At 38.9% G+C, this 13,198-nt stretch overlaps 1 protein-coding gene across 1 annotated transcript; it reads right to left on the bottom strand.

Annotated features, from left to right (window-relative positions):
- Nucleotides 1-4,495: 4,495 nt before the first annotated feature.
- Nucleotides 4,496-12,220, bottom strand: zgc:136472 (uncharacterized protein LOC678514 homolog). The gene is made up of 11 exons (XM_027156080.2): nucleotides 11,987-12,220; nucleotides 10,824-11,030; nucleotides 9,669-9,802; nucleotides 9,362-9,499; nucleotides 9,060-9,167; nucleotides 8,826-8,951; nucleotides 5,895-6,092; nucleotides 5,589-5,709; nucleotides 5,260-5,441; nucleotides 4,791-4,880; nucleotides 4,496-4,681 (listed from the first exon to the last, which is right to left on the bottom strand). Exons 1-11 carry the CDS (start codon nucleotides 12,162-12,164, stop codon nucleotides 4,613-4,615), a joined length of 1,551 nt encoding a protein of 516 aa, XP_027011881.1. The 5' UTR covers nucleotides 12,165-12,220; the 3' UTR covers nucleotides 4,496-4,612.
- Nucleotides 12,221-13,198: the final 978 nt, after the last annotated feature.

The raw sequence follows: 13,198 nt of genomic DNA, 5'->3' as shown, positions 1-13,198 counted from the left end.
TAAGAGGCATCATTACAATGTCATGTCTTTTAGTTAAATATGAGAGACAACACCCTGGCTTAACAGGAATAGTCCCTTTCAATCAATACAGATTTAATGTTGTGGAATGCCCATGAAACAGGTTCCTGTTTTCACTTACTGTGAAGTGCCTTGCATAAGTTTCTACCACCCCACCCACAAACTTTTCCACATTTGGTGGTGTTACATCCTGATAATGAAATACATTACCACATTAACTATACATTGGTGTGAAAAAGTGTTTGTGTTATTATTTTTTTTTGCACGTTTGTCACACATGAATGTTTCAGATCTTCGAACAAATTTAAATTTAAATTAGTCAAAGATAACACAAGTAAACACAACATGCAGTTTTTAAATGAAGGTTTTTACTATTAAGGGAAAACTAAATCGAAACTCACATGGCCCTGTGTGAAAAAGTGTTTGACCGCCACCCCCCACCCATATCCAAGATGTCACCAAAGACCCCACAACATCATGTAAAGAACTGCAAGCCTCACTTGCCTCAGTTAAGGTCAGTATTCATGACTCCACCTTAAGAAAGCAAAATGACTAGGCAAAAAGAAGAAGAAAACTGCAAAAAGAACATAAAGTCTCGTCTCTGCATTTCAGAAAAAGAACATCCTACCAACAATAAAATATGGTGGCAGTAGTGTGATGGTCTGGGGCTGTTTTTCTGCTTCAGGACCTGGAAGACTTGCTGTGATAAATGAAACCATGAATTCTGCTGTCTACCAAAAAATCCTGAAGGACAATGTGCGGCCATCTGTTCGTGACCTCAAGCTGAAGCGAACTTGGGTTCTGCAGCAGGACAATGATCCAAAACACACCAGCAAGTCCACCTCTGAATGGCTGAAAAAAACCAAAATGAAGACTTTGGAGTGGCCTAGTCAAAGTCCTGACCTGAATCCTATTGAGATGCTGTGGCATGACCTTAAAAAGGTGGTTCACGCTCGAAAATTTGATTTGAAAACTCTCTAATTTTGCAAAGATGAGTGGAGCAAAATTCCTCCACAGTGCTGTAACACACTCATTGTAAGTTATCACAAACGTTTGAATGCAGTTCTTGCTGCTAAGGGCGGCCCAACCAGTTACTAGGTTTTTATTAGGAGCAAACACTTTTTCACACAGGGCCATGTAGGTTTGGATTTTGTTTTCCCTTAATAATAAAAACCTTCATTTAATAACTGCATGTTGTGTTTACTTGTATTATCTTTGATTTTTAATATTTAAATTTGTTTGATGATCCGAAACAAATGTGTGACAAACGTGCAAAAAAAATAATAATGGGGCAAACACTTTTTCACACCACTGTATTATTAGGTTTAGATTATGCATGATAGGGTCCACTATACAGTAAGTGCCTGTGAATTACCTGTTACTTAAACTACAATAACATATAGAAATCTAACTAAAATTAGCATTATTATACCTGTGATAGCATTATTATGTGTGTGCGTCTGTAACGAGTCTGTCTGTGTTTCCCCTAGTTTCTGTCTGCCGTCTCTCCCTGATGTTAATTGTTTGCTCCGCCCACTCATTCCTTACCATGGACACTAATTGCATTCCATCTCTTCCCCAGGTGTTTTGTCTTTGTCTCTGATTGTCTCTGCTTTGTGATTGGTCCCTGTATACTATATATACACTGTTTGTTCATTTCCCTGTTGTGAGTAGTTGTTGGTGTTTAGCGTAATCTGTTGTCTGTTCCTGTTCCCTGTCGTGTTCTGACCTGTTTTGCCTGCCTGTTTCTCGTTTTTGTTCATTAAATTGGTTATACTGCATTTGGATCCACACTTGCCTTTGTCTCACCATGTCACATCGTGACAGAACGACTCACCCCATGGATCCATGGGGGCAGCAAGCATCGGGATCTGTGGGCTACAGAGCAGAACCAGCCACGGATGGCCGAATGCCCTACAGTGCCTCCGTCCAGCCCAGTTCCGTGCACACCAGTGACCGAGCCAGGTCTCATGGCTACCGTACCGGTGAGCTCGGCTGAGGCCCGTGCTAACCGGCTGGTCTCCAAACTGGTGGATATCCCGATGAGGTCGGCTTGGGCGGCCGGCATCGCTAAGCTGCCAGCTGGACCAGCCGGGTCGACGGAACCTGCTTAACTGACCGGGTCGACGGAACCGGCCGAACGACCGGGTCGACGGAACCGTCCGGGTCGACGGAACCGGCCGAACGACCGGGTCGACGGAACCGGCCGAACGACCGGGTCGACGGAACCGACCGGGTCGACGGAACCGGCCGAACGACCGGGTCGACGGAACCGGCCGAACGACCGGGTCGACGGAACCGACCGGGTCGACGGAACCGTCCGGGTCGACGGAACCGGCCGGACCGGCCGGGTCGACGGAACCGGCCGGGTCGACGGAACCGGCCGGACCGGCCGGGTCGACGGAACCGGCCGGGTCGACGGAACCGGCCGGACCGGCCGGGTCGACGGAACCTCCCGAACCGACCGGGTCGACGGAACCGGCCGGGTCGACGGAACCTCCCGAACCGGCCGGGTCGACGGAACCTGCCGAACCGACCGGGTCGACGGAACCGACCGGGTCAAACTGTATATACAGTATCTCACAGAAGTGAGAACATCACTCACATTTTTTGTAAATATTTTATTATATCATTTCATGTGACAACACTGAAGAGTGAAGAGTGTGCAGCTTATATAACAGTGTAAATTTGCCGTCCCCTCAAAATAACTCAAGTGAGGATGTCCAAACTGAGCCCAATTAGCCATTTTCTCTCCCCGGTGTCATGTGACTTGTTAGTGTTACAAGGTCTCAGGTGTGAATGGGGAGCAGGAGTGTTAAATTTGGTGTTATCACTCTGTCTCTCTCATACTGGTCACTGGAAGTTCAACATGGCACCACATGGCAAAGAACTCTCCAAGGATCTAAAAAAAGAATTGTTGCTCTACATGAAGATGGTGTAGGCCAGGGGTCGGCAACACGCGGCTCATCCATCTGCTGCGGCTCCCTGTAGATTTGGAAAATAAATATTTAATTTAAATTTATTTTATTTTAGTCAGTTAGTTTTTTTATGTAATTCTAAATTCTAAGATCGTGATGCTCTTGTAACATTTTTAATTTAATTAAAAATACAGTTTAATTTTTTGTCGCTCAAAATATGTGTCATAACTGCCAACTTGCGAAATCCGACACACAGAAGCAGACGCATTTTTGGTTTGCTGAAGCCGGCAAGTTAAAGTTCTGATGTCATGCAGGACTGTCAAGTGTCACGCATTGAGAGTGACAGTCACGCATTTCGGTCTTTTCTCCCGCTCTCCCGCCACACATCGTATTTCTCACGCAGAAAAACATTTTGACTATTTATCATATATTTAATAAGCCACAGCGCCAAAATGTACCAGTCCGCACCGCTGTCTCTATGGAACCGGGCAGGAATCAAATGCGTCTCAGTTCTTAGTTCGAGCCTGACACTTATCAGCCAATCAAAAAAAAGAGGCTACACAATAGCCAATCAGAAAATAGCACTATCTGGGTGAGATTTAACGCAACAACCAATGAAACAAATTGGGGTTGCGGGGGAGGTTGGAGATGTCACGCTTGCCTGTCTTCAAAACTTGAGAGCCCTGCCATGAATACAAAGAGGACTCAATTATACATTGAACATTTTATTTGAAAGTAACCTTCAACCCAGCATCTTTTTTGTTAAGGTTAGTTCAAACTGTTCAAAATATTTTTGTTTGCCTGCAGAAATAAAATTTCGTTTACTCGGTAGCAGTTCATTGATTTCATAAATGCAACACACTACAGTTTTTTCTATACTTTCCATGAAGGTAAAAATGTTACGATATATGCAGTGTTATCTTCATTTTAGATGTCAAAAGGGTTTTGTGGCTCCCTGTGGTTTTTTTTTTTTCTGTGCGAAACGGGTCCAAATGGCTCTTTGAGTGTTTAAGTTGCTGACCCCTGGTGTAGGCTATAAGAAGATTGCTAAGACCCTGAAACTGAGCTGCAGCACAGTGACCAAGACCATACAGCGGTTTAACAGGACAGTCTCCACTCAGAACAGGCCTAACTATGGTCCACCAAAGAAGTCAAATGCACGTTGTCAGCATCGTATCCAGAGGTTGTGTTTGGGAAATAGATGAGTGGAGGAGTGGAAGAGGATTGCAGTGGCAACCTGTGACCCTCTGGTGAACTCCATGCCCAAGAGGGTTAAGGCAGTGCTGGAAAATAATGGTGGCCACACAAAATATTGACACTTTGGGCCTAATTTGGACATTTTCAATTAGGGGTGTACTCACTTTTGTGGCCAGCGGTTTAGATATTAATGGCTGTGTGTTGAGTTATTTTGAGGAGACAGCAAATTTACACTGTTATACAAGCTGTACACTCACTATATATTGTTTCAGAAAAAAAATTCACAAAAATGTGAGGGGTGTACTCACTTCTGTGATATACTGTACTGTATATGTGTACTCACTTTAGTCAACACAGACATACACGTTTTATATATTTTATTTCTTATGTTGCTTTACATCCTTTCTTATCACTTTAAAAGCAATCGGGCAGAAATCCTTTTTTTTTTATAAAACATTTGGTGTTTGTTTGTGTGTGCATTATAGCTCCTCTTTAGCTGCTTCTTTCTGTGCTATTGCATCCAGATATTTCTTCCTTTCTATCTCTTCCTAAAAGATGAACACATGAAAAAATGTAGATGAGTAAAATGCATTGTGAAGAAAACAAGAAGAGAGAGAGAGAGAGAGAGAGAGAGAGAGAGATTATGAGAGTTATGACCTTAGCCTTATCTTTCTTGGCTTGTGCTCTTTCTGCATTCACAAACTCAACTATGGGCTCCAGCTTGGTTGGACCAGAATATGGCACTACCTAAGAAATATTAATATTAATATTAATTATGTGAAAAAATGAAACACGCCACACACATTATAAAATTATATAAATATTAATGATTATGATTGAATGAACATTTTTAGTAATGTGTTTAATTCTTTAACATATTATGTTCAAGACAAAAATTTCTTTTCCATGACACTTTATTTATTAGCACCTATAAGAATTCTATCTTTCCATCTTGCTCCCTTGCTCATATGCTTTCATTAATCTTCCATGCCGGGGCTTTATCATATATGCCAGTATATGTAACCATATTACAAATGATAATAAACTAAGCTGGTAAACATAACACATAAAAACAGAATTTTATTTCAAGCACACATTTTTTTAATAGTAAATGAATATCTCTTACCTTTTCCGCATAGACTGCAGGAAATAGTTTAATGGATGGATATCTGTCTGCCATAAGAATGTTTATGTCATTTGCAGTTACATCTATTCTGGCAATTACCACATCCTCTGTGTCATTGTAGTGTTTTGCAAGCTCTTCAAATAAAGGAAACAGTGCTCGGCTTTCAGAACTCCAGGCAGCATCTGGACATAGAGAGATCCATTTTTTTTGTGCTTGAACATTTTAATTCTCACTATATACAGTAATGTTGTGGAAACTCTGTAGAATGCTAGTATGATACTATTGATACTTTTATACTTTGTAGATGTACATGGTATATTGACACCTACAGAGAAGGATTAAGACGTTCTTTTTCTCATTGAAAGCCACCCTTTCAAAGTTAATCCCCACCAGCTCTTTCACTGGCTCCTTGTCCCAGCCATCGGGGATTGGCTCACTCTGTAGCTTTGGCTATAAAACACACACACACACACACACACACACACACACACACACACACACACACACACACACACACACACACACACACACACATATTCGAGTACTTACTTTACAAAGACATCTTGATGAAACAATGAAGTATTTAACTGGATATAAACAAAAGCAGAATGTTTGTGACTGATGCATGTTCTTACCTTAGCATTTCCCAGGAAGTAACTCTGGCAGAAGTCCGTAATGGTTTGTATGTCCAGTTGTTCTGAAGGTAATTGATATTGGAAGTTGTTGGTCAAGTTAACCATGCGTATTAGTGGTGATTCCTCCTTTCTAACACGGAAATACTCCAAGGTTCGTCCGTTCCGGGGTTCACCCGTGTCGATCAGCACAAACAAAATCTATATGAAGTATTTTATTTTACTTTAAACGCCATACTTGTGTACAATAATTATATATATTTGGCTGATTCCCTTATCCAGAGTGACAAGATCTTTTATACAACGGAGCAGTTGTGGGTTAAAGGGCTTGCTTACGGGCCCAGCAGTGGTAGCTTAGTGGTCATGGGATTATTTACCTCACAATCTTCCAAGGACTAATGTAGCATCTTAAGCCATAAACTACCACTTCCCATCATCTATTTTAAATGGCAAATAATATGTTAATATTACTGATCTCACATCTTTGTCAGTTTTTCAGGGCCTGCATGTTTCAAATAATAAATCGGCCAGAAATTAGATTTGTTAATCGAACCATGGTACAATGGTTATGGTCATACAATGATTTCTAATTTGATGGTTATGCACCACTGACCATTTCGAATACTGACCCCATAAGATGCTCGCGTGTTCATAATATGGTAGCTGAGAACAACGATACTGTGAATTTCTTCATATGTTATGAAACCATTAAAAATTCCAAAAGTAAATTTGAAGAAACAATGACAAACATCAACAAATAAACAGGCGATGATTTAAAAGCAAAACTTAGTCTGTAGAACTGTACTGAAGAGACAAACATGGTTCTTCCAGAAGATTCTCCATCAAATGGTGTTTTGTTAATAGTTATGGAGACGGGACAGAAAAGAAAAGATTATTATGCGGTGTGTTCATGGGTGGGTTTGTATGTGGGTTAAAACAAAAGGTAAATAGTTTAACAAAAGTCGAACAAATTGCCATTTCGTTCTTTTTTTTTTTTCCAGACTGAACTGTATGTATAAAGATCACCGAGATCACAGTTTTTCCCAATGCTAAAGTTTGATGAAAATATTAACTAAAACTTTTGATCTTTATAGACATGTTGTTAGGCTTTGCACTAGCCACATGAGCATCTGAGAATGATTGTTTTCCCCTTTCAGCACAGAGAATAATATGGTTGATTTTTGTGTACTATGTAAATGTTCATCATTTGCCATTTGTCCCATCTATTCTAGTAATTACCACATCCTCAATGCCACTGTTTCGCAAGCTCTTACAAAGAAAAGAAACTGTAGGTGGCTCTCAGAAATCCACAGGCTGTCTGGACGTATTTAGATACACATTTTTTTTCTTGAATTTTTGTTACATTTTTAACTCAGATCCCAGGCTCAGCTATGATACAGAGGGTTATAAACTTTGCTCAAGGCCCCAACAGAGGCATCTTGGCAGTGCTGGGGCTTGAACCCCATCCTTCTAATTAAAAACCATTAACCATTTGAGTCATACCTGCACCACTACCTCTCAATGTGGTGGTAATGATTATCTGAGTTACCAAATCATATCACCAGTTTTGTTCTCCCTCACATCATTTTTTTTTCTAATTTCTCAAGTGTTATGTGTCAAAATCCCTGGAGATCAACAGTTCCTGAAATACTCAAACCAGCAGTACCTGGCACCAAATATTCATGATATGATTATACAGATTACACAGATTACAGTTGATGTTTGCTGTTAACACGATCTGAATCTCTTGACCTGTATCTGTATCTATGTCATGTGTTTTCTGCCAATTGGTTGTGTGATTAGATAAGTGCATAAATGTAAAGCTGTTCCGCTGTTGCTATTTAAGTAGCCAGTGAGGCTGAATAGATAAACCCTGAATTAGATATTTTAACTAAATTGGTCGTTTCTTTTTTTAAGAAACATAAAAGCATCAGATGTTTAGTTCACTAATCAAGATACTGTATCATTAGCACCGTTTGTTAGCAGCTGAGTGGCCCTTGGATTATTCCATACCTCTAAAACACAAGGATGTCATCTCTGGAATAACAAAGTCACTATAAATCAGTAAAGACTTGTTCTGGCTGTACGCCTTAAAACTATGATGAAACATTACTATCCTGAGTTATCATTTCTGGTACTGTACTTCTACGTTTGGTAATCCACAGGGTTTCAGGGCTCACTGAATAGTCTGATGAGTATGAAAGTAATGTAAATCATATGCTATGGATTTCAATCTGGATGGATATGGATTTTTTGAGTGACAGCACTCCATCAGCAACAGATGCTTTTCCTGTACAGCTCCAGAGACCATACGCTGAACTAAATGCCACTGTTTTGCAAGCTCTTAACAAAAAAAACTGTAGGTGGCTCTCGGAAGTCCACAGAGTGTCTGGACGTATATAGATACACATTTTCTGTGCTTTTTAACTTAAAAATTCAGATCACAGGAGGATCTGCCATGGTACAGAGGAGGGTTAAGAACCTTGCTCAAAGCCTCGATAGTGGCATCTTGTCAGTGCTGGGCCTTTTACCTCATCCTTCCAAATAAAAAACATTAACCATTTGTGTAATCCCTGCACTGCAATCATATGCTATGGATTTCAAACTCAACAGAGCTCACTGGAAACCTTTGCAAGATTTTGGGAGTGACAGCACACCATCAGCAAAACACCAACCACCAGAAAGGCTTTTGGAAGAATGGTGTTTGTTTCTTCAGTACAGCTCCAAAGACCACACACGTCACTAAAATATTTCTTTAAATATTTTAATATTTCTTAATATCATTATATAAATGTTCTTTTATATAATATTTATATTAATATTCATATATTAATTAATGTTTTTTATATTATTAATAAATAATAGAAATGAATATTTCTTTGTTTTAACTTTAAACTGATCAGCCATGCAGTATATTAAACACTGTACCCCTACCTTGCCTCGATATACTTTGGCAGCACTTTTGAAGGCACGGTATGTTTGTTTGAATCCATTCTCAGTTTTATCAATGAACAAAATCAAGTGATTCAGCACCACAGAGTTTAGTATCTTAGATGATGTCTGAGAGGAAGCAAAAAGACAAAATCTCATGACCTAAACTGACATCTACAGTAGCAACCAAGGTCAAGCTGTTTAGAGGAAAAGCTACATAGATTTACAGATACAAACCTTGCCATTGTACTCGGTCACCAAAGACATCTCATGGACTCTAATGAAGTGAATGACATCCTCTTTCACTGTTTTGCTTGTCATCTTAAATATTTCTGCCATTTTTGACTTGAAGAACACAATGTAAACATATTTAATGGAAACGTGACACCATATCTGCGTTATGCTATTCGGCTTTAGTTAATAAAGTTTATATTCATGCAGCAGGCTGTTAACTCTTTAATATGCTAAAAAATTATGCAAATCCCCAAATAGTGGATATGAAACAACTCGTAGAAACTATCTCGATGTGAATGTCTTACCTTTCTGAGAAGCACAACTGAGTCATCAAATATATTATACTTGCTAAAGATCTGCTCACTTCCAGTTACACAAAAGGGTAAGTCGGCAATATCAGCAGCCACATCGTAAAAAAGCCTTACTAAACCCGTCTCAACATCCTAAACACACACACACACACACACACACACACACACACACACACACACACACACACACACACACACACACACACACACACACACACACACACAGAAGGAACTGTTACTGATTAAAGTATTAAAGTTACAAAAAACTCTAGAATACTACAAAAGGAACTAAAGATATCACCTTAAATAATCCTAGAACCACAAGTTCGTCTTCTGCAGTTAAGCTCTCCAGCTGGCTGAGATCTGTAATAAGGTCAGCACTAGGGCCCTCTCTCCTTTTAAGCCATGTTAGGATGGCAGTAGAGCTCTTCAGAACTAAAGCGAAAATGTCTCTGCTTAGTTAATGTTATAAATAGTAATAAAATGCAAAACTTTCATTTAATTGAATTCTCTTTACATCTGGATCATTTGTATACATTGTAGTGTGATGGAGTGAATGATTAGGACATTACACTGTCAAAAAAACATGATGCATAAAACACAAGCCAATGTTCTCTCCAATATTTCAAGCCTTTTGGATATTTTTTTATATTTATATATTTATGGTTATGCCATGTGGCAGATGCGAGTATCAATTATTTTTTTTATATTTTTTTTCTAAGCATTTGAGGGTTAAGGATTTTGCAGACATTTCTGCCATTTGAATGGATCTACCCCATGAATCTCCATTAAAAAAAATTGCTCTTTCTCCACCTGATTAGCATTAGCCAGCTAACCTGGCAAATTTCTGTATGCTAAAACTGATAGTCAGAGATGTTAAACAATGCAAATGACTTGCTAAGGTCATAGCTAATGTAGCTTGATAGGGTAGCTGTGACCAATTGCCTGCAGATATGTTTGTTACTCGAACTGAAAAAGCTTTTTTTCATGAGAGGTTTGATGGCAGTCCTTACATTCAGCTTAAAGTGAAAAGTAAAACCAATTCCTGTAAAATCACAGAATCTGAAATGAATTTTGAACTAATAGTAATTAAAAAAGTTCCTACAGGAGATTTTAATCCTAACTTTTTAATAATGCGTGCAAGATTATGCTACAGCTTGTTAACTAAATACATGCTGATAAGGTTTTGTTCGTTTCTGTGAACAACTTGCTATAGGTTCAAGGTTATTTTTTATTCCATATTTCATCATGTATTAGGTCAAGTGATAAATAAAAAATAAAATAAAAAATTCTCATAATCTTTTTTTTTATCAGACCATCTAAAAGTACCAATGTATCATTTCCTATAATAAATTATTTGTTATATCAGCTACACTGAATTGTCTTTTTATAAGTCCTGAAATAAGTATTGAACCATCACACCATAATATTTATGAAAACGATTATTTCTACATACCTGGACATTGAACTGGGTTATACTTGTCTCCAGAAAGGTACAGTCGTAATGATGGCACTGTTGTTACATTTAAGAGTTTGGCAAGATCTTTTTCTTTAGAGACGTCAATCTTTCCCAGTTTTACAGTTGATTTGTTTTCCTTGAGCTCACTGGCTGCCTTTGCAAACTCTAGAATGGATCCAAGAGACTCACCAGAGAGAGGAGCATCTATATAAATATGAATATGAATTACAAAAACAACATTACATAATGATCATTAATGTAAAATGTAAGGTAAAAAAAGGTTTAAGTAATGTAAACATAATAATAAAACTCTTTATTTATTGGTACTTCGGACTCATAATGGACTTCAGGATGAAGCAGGAGATCTGCTACCAACCTCCTAGGATCAACAGGACTTTAGTACTCACATCACGCAGGACCTGTCATATTTACACCCTGATGAAGACCCATCAAGGTCTTTACCACCTTAGATGCCTTAGGGACTTCTAAAGTGCTAAAAAAAAATGCCCTCTAAAGTGCTAAGTAACTTTTACACCTGCAACATTCAGAGCATCCTGACAGGAAGTATCACAGCTTGGTTTGGGAACAACACTAAGCAGGATAGGTGAGCTCTCCAGAGCATGATGCTGTCAGCTGACCTGCAGTCTATATACTGTACAGCAAGCAGTGCTGGACCAAGGGCCTTAAGCCAGGATTAAGCCAGCCTGGACTTGTCTGCACAACACCCACTACCTCAAGCAGATTTTTGCAGTGCTAATTGTATACATTGTGCTAAAATTGCACACGTCTGCACACACAATATATATTTTATAAGTCACAAGTGTTAATGATCTACGTGTTATTCTCTTAAACTGCACATATTAATTTTTCAGACACTTGACTGTATGGCTTTACCTTAACAAGCACTTAAAACATAACAAGCAAATATTTCTATTATATAGTTTTAAGTCAGTTATACTGAAACTACTTAGTTCAAGTTTCTGGAATAACTGCAAACGAAAGCTATGATAATCATCGGAGCAGGTCTATAGTTCTTAGAAATCTAAAAAAGCGAGCATTTGTTTCCTTTTTTCGGTTTTAGACTAAATGTCTGTTCTCTTTAAAATGCGTGGTGTAAAAAAAAAAGGCTCGCTCTCTCACGCTCTCACACACATACTCACAGAAGTGCACCAGTAACTGGCTGTGTTGTTTAAGTGCATGGTTTAAGTTGCTTTCAGTCAGCACCAGCACTCCTTTATCCTCCGAAATGGTTTCACCTTCTTTTTTAGCCAGTATTTCTCTTAAGCATGCACTCAGGAAGAGCACAGTACACAGAATATATATCTGCATGGGCTTCATGCTGTCTTGTTTTACACCGTGCTCACAGGCTTGGTAACCTTTAGAGCATATGGAGGAGTATGAATAATGACTCTTTGTAGTAACTGATATCTCTGTGTACTTTGGTAATGAACTACTTATAACCAATAGGAGGGAAGAAAGAAATAGAGATAAGATTCGCCACCAGCACAAAGGAGTAGCGGGGTGACCTTAGAGCAAAACAGCTCAGGTTTGTCTGTTGGTCTGGTTTTGATAAGTCTGTGCTCACTTGTACAGTAGTTCCAGAAGAACAATGGCTTCAAAGCTACAGTTTAAAATTATTACTGTAAGCTGTTATATATTTAAATAATAGCAGAAGTCACTCTGCGGGTATAAAGTATAATGTATAATCGAACACCCATGGACTAAAATGGTGCACTGAGTACAATTTGAACTCATGTCACACATTTCACATATTTAACGGTAGATAGCGCATAAAAATCTTATAATGTGGGTTGTGATCTCCATCTTTGACAGACGTGACAAACATGACAGACCCCCTTGCTATGCTTCACTGACCCCTGGGGATATCTGAACCCCACACTGAGAACAACTTCACTACCTAAGGACTATGCAGCTACAGAAAATTTACCAATGCTTCCTGACCAATCACATTTAATGATGCATCTAAAAACTTTAAAACCTGAAATTATTTTTATGTTTATAGATTTTGGGACATATAAATCGACTTGCACAACAGCGTAGTTTGAATTAGACAGTACGATTAGTTCTGATAATGTAGCTATAACACCGCCATTCAAGCTAATGTACCAGAAAAACAGTTTTGATCTGTCACTTTAACACTTTAACGTAATCTATAGATGGACACTTGAATCTTTAAGTAAAAAAATACATTCAAAAGGAAATTGGATGTGGTAGCTTAGTGGTTAAGGTGTTGGACTACTAATCAGAAGGTTATGGGCTTGAATCCCAGGTCCACCAAACTGCCACTGTCGGCCCCTTGAGGCCCTTAACCCTCAATTGTGTAAAATGAGATAAAATATAAGGGTGCCTGC

The sequence above is a fragment of the Tachysurus fulvidraco genome, chromosome 18, assembly GCF_022655615.1.
Source record: "Tachysurus fulvidraco isolate hzauxx_2018 chromosome 18, HZAU_PFXX_2.0, whole genome shotgun sequence".
NCBI lineage: Eukaryota > Metazoa > Chordata > Actinopteri > Siluriformes > Bagridae > Tachysurus > Tachysurus fulvidraco.
Note: the sequence above shows the minus strand (reverse complement) of the source record. Positions and strands in the feature narration are given on the sequence as shown.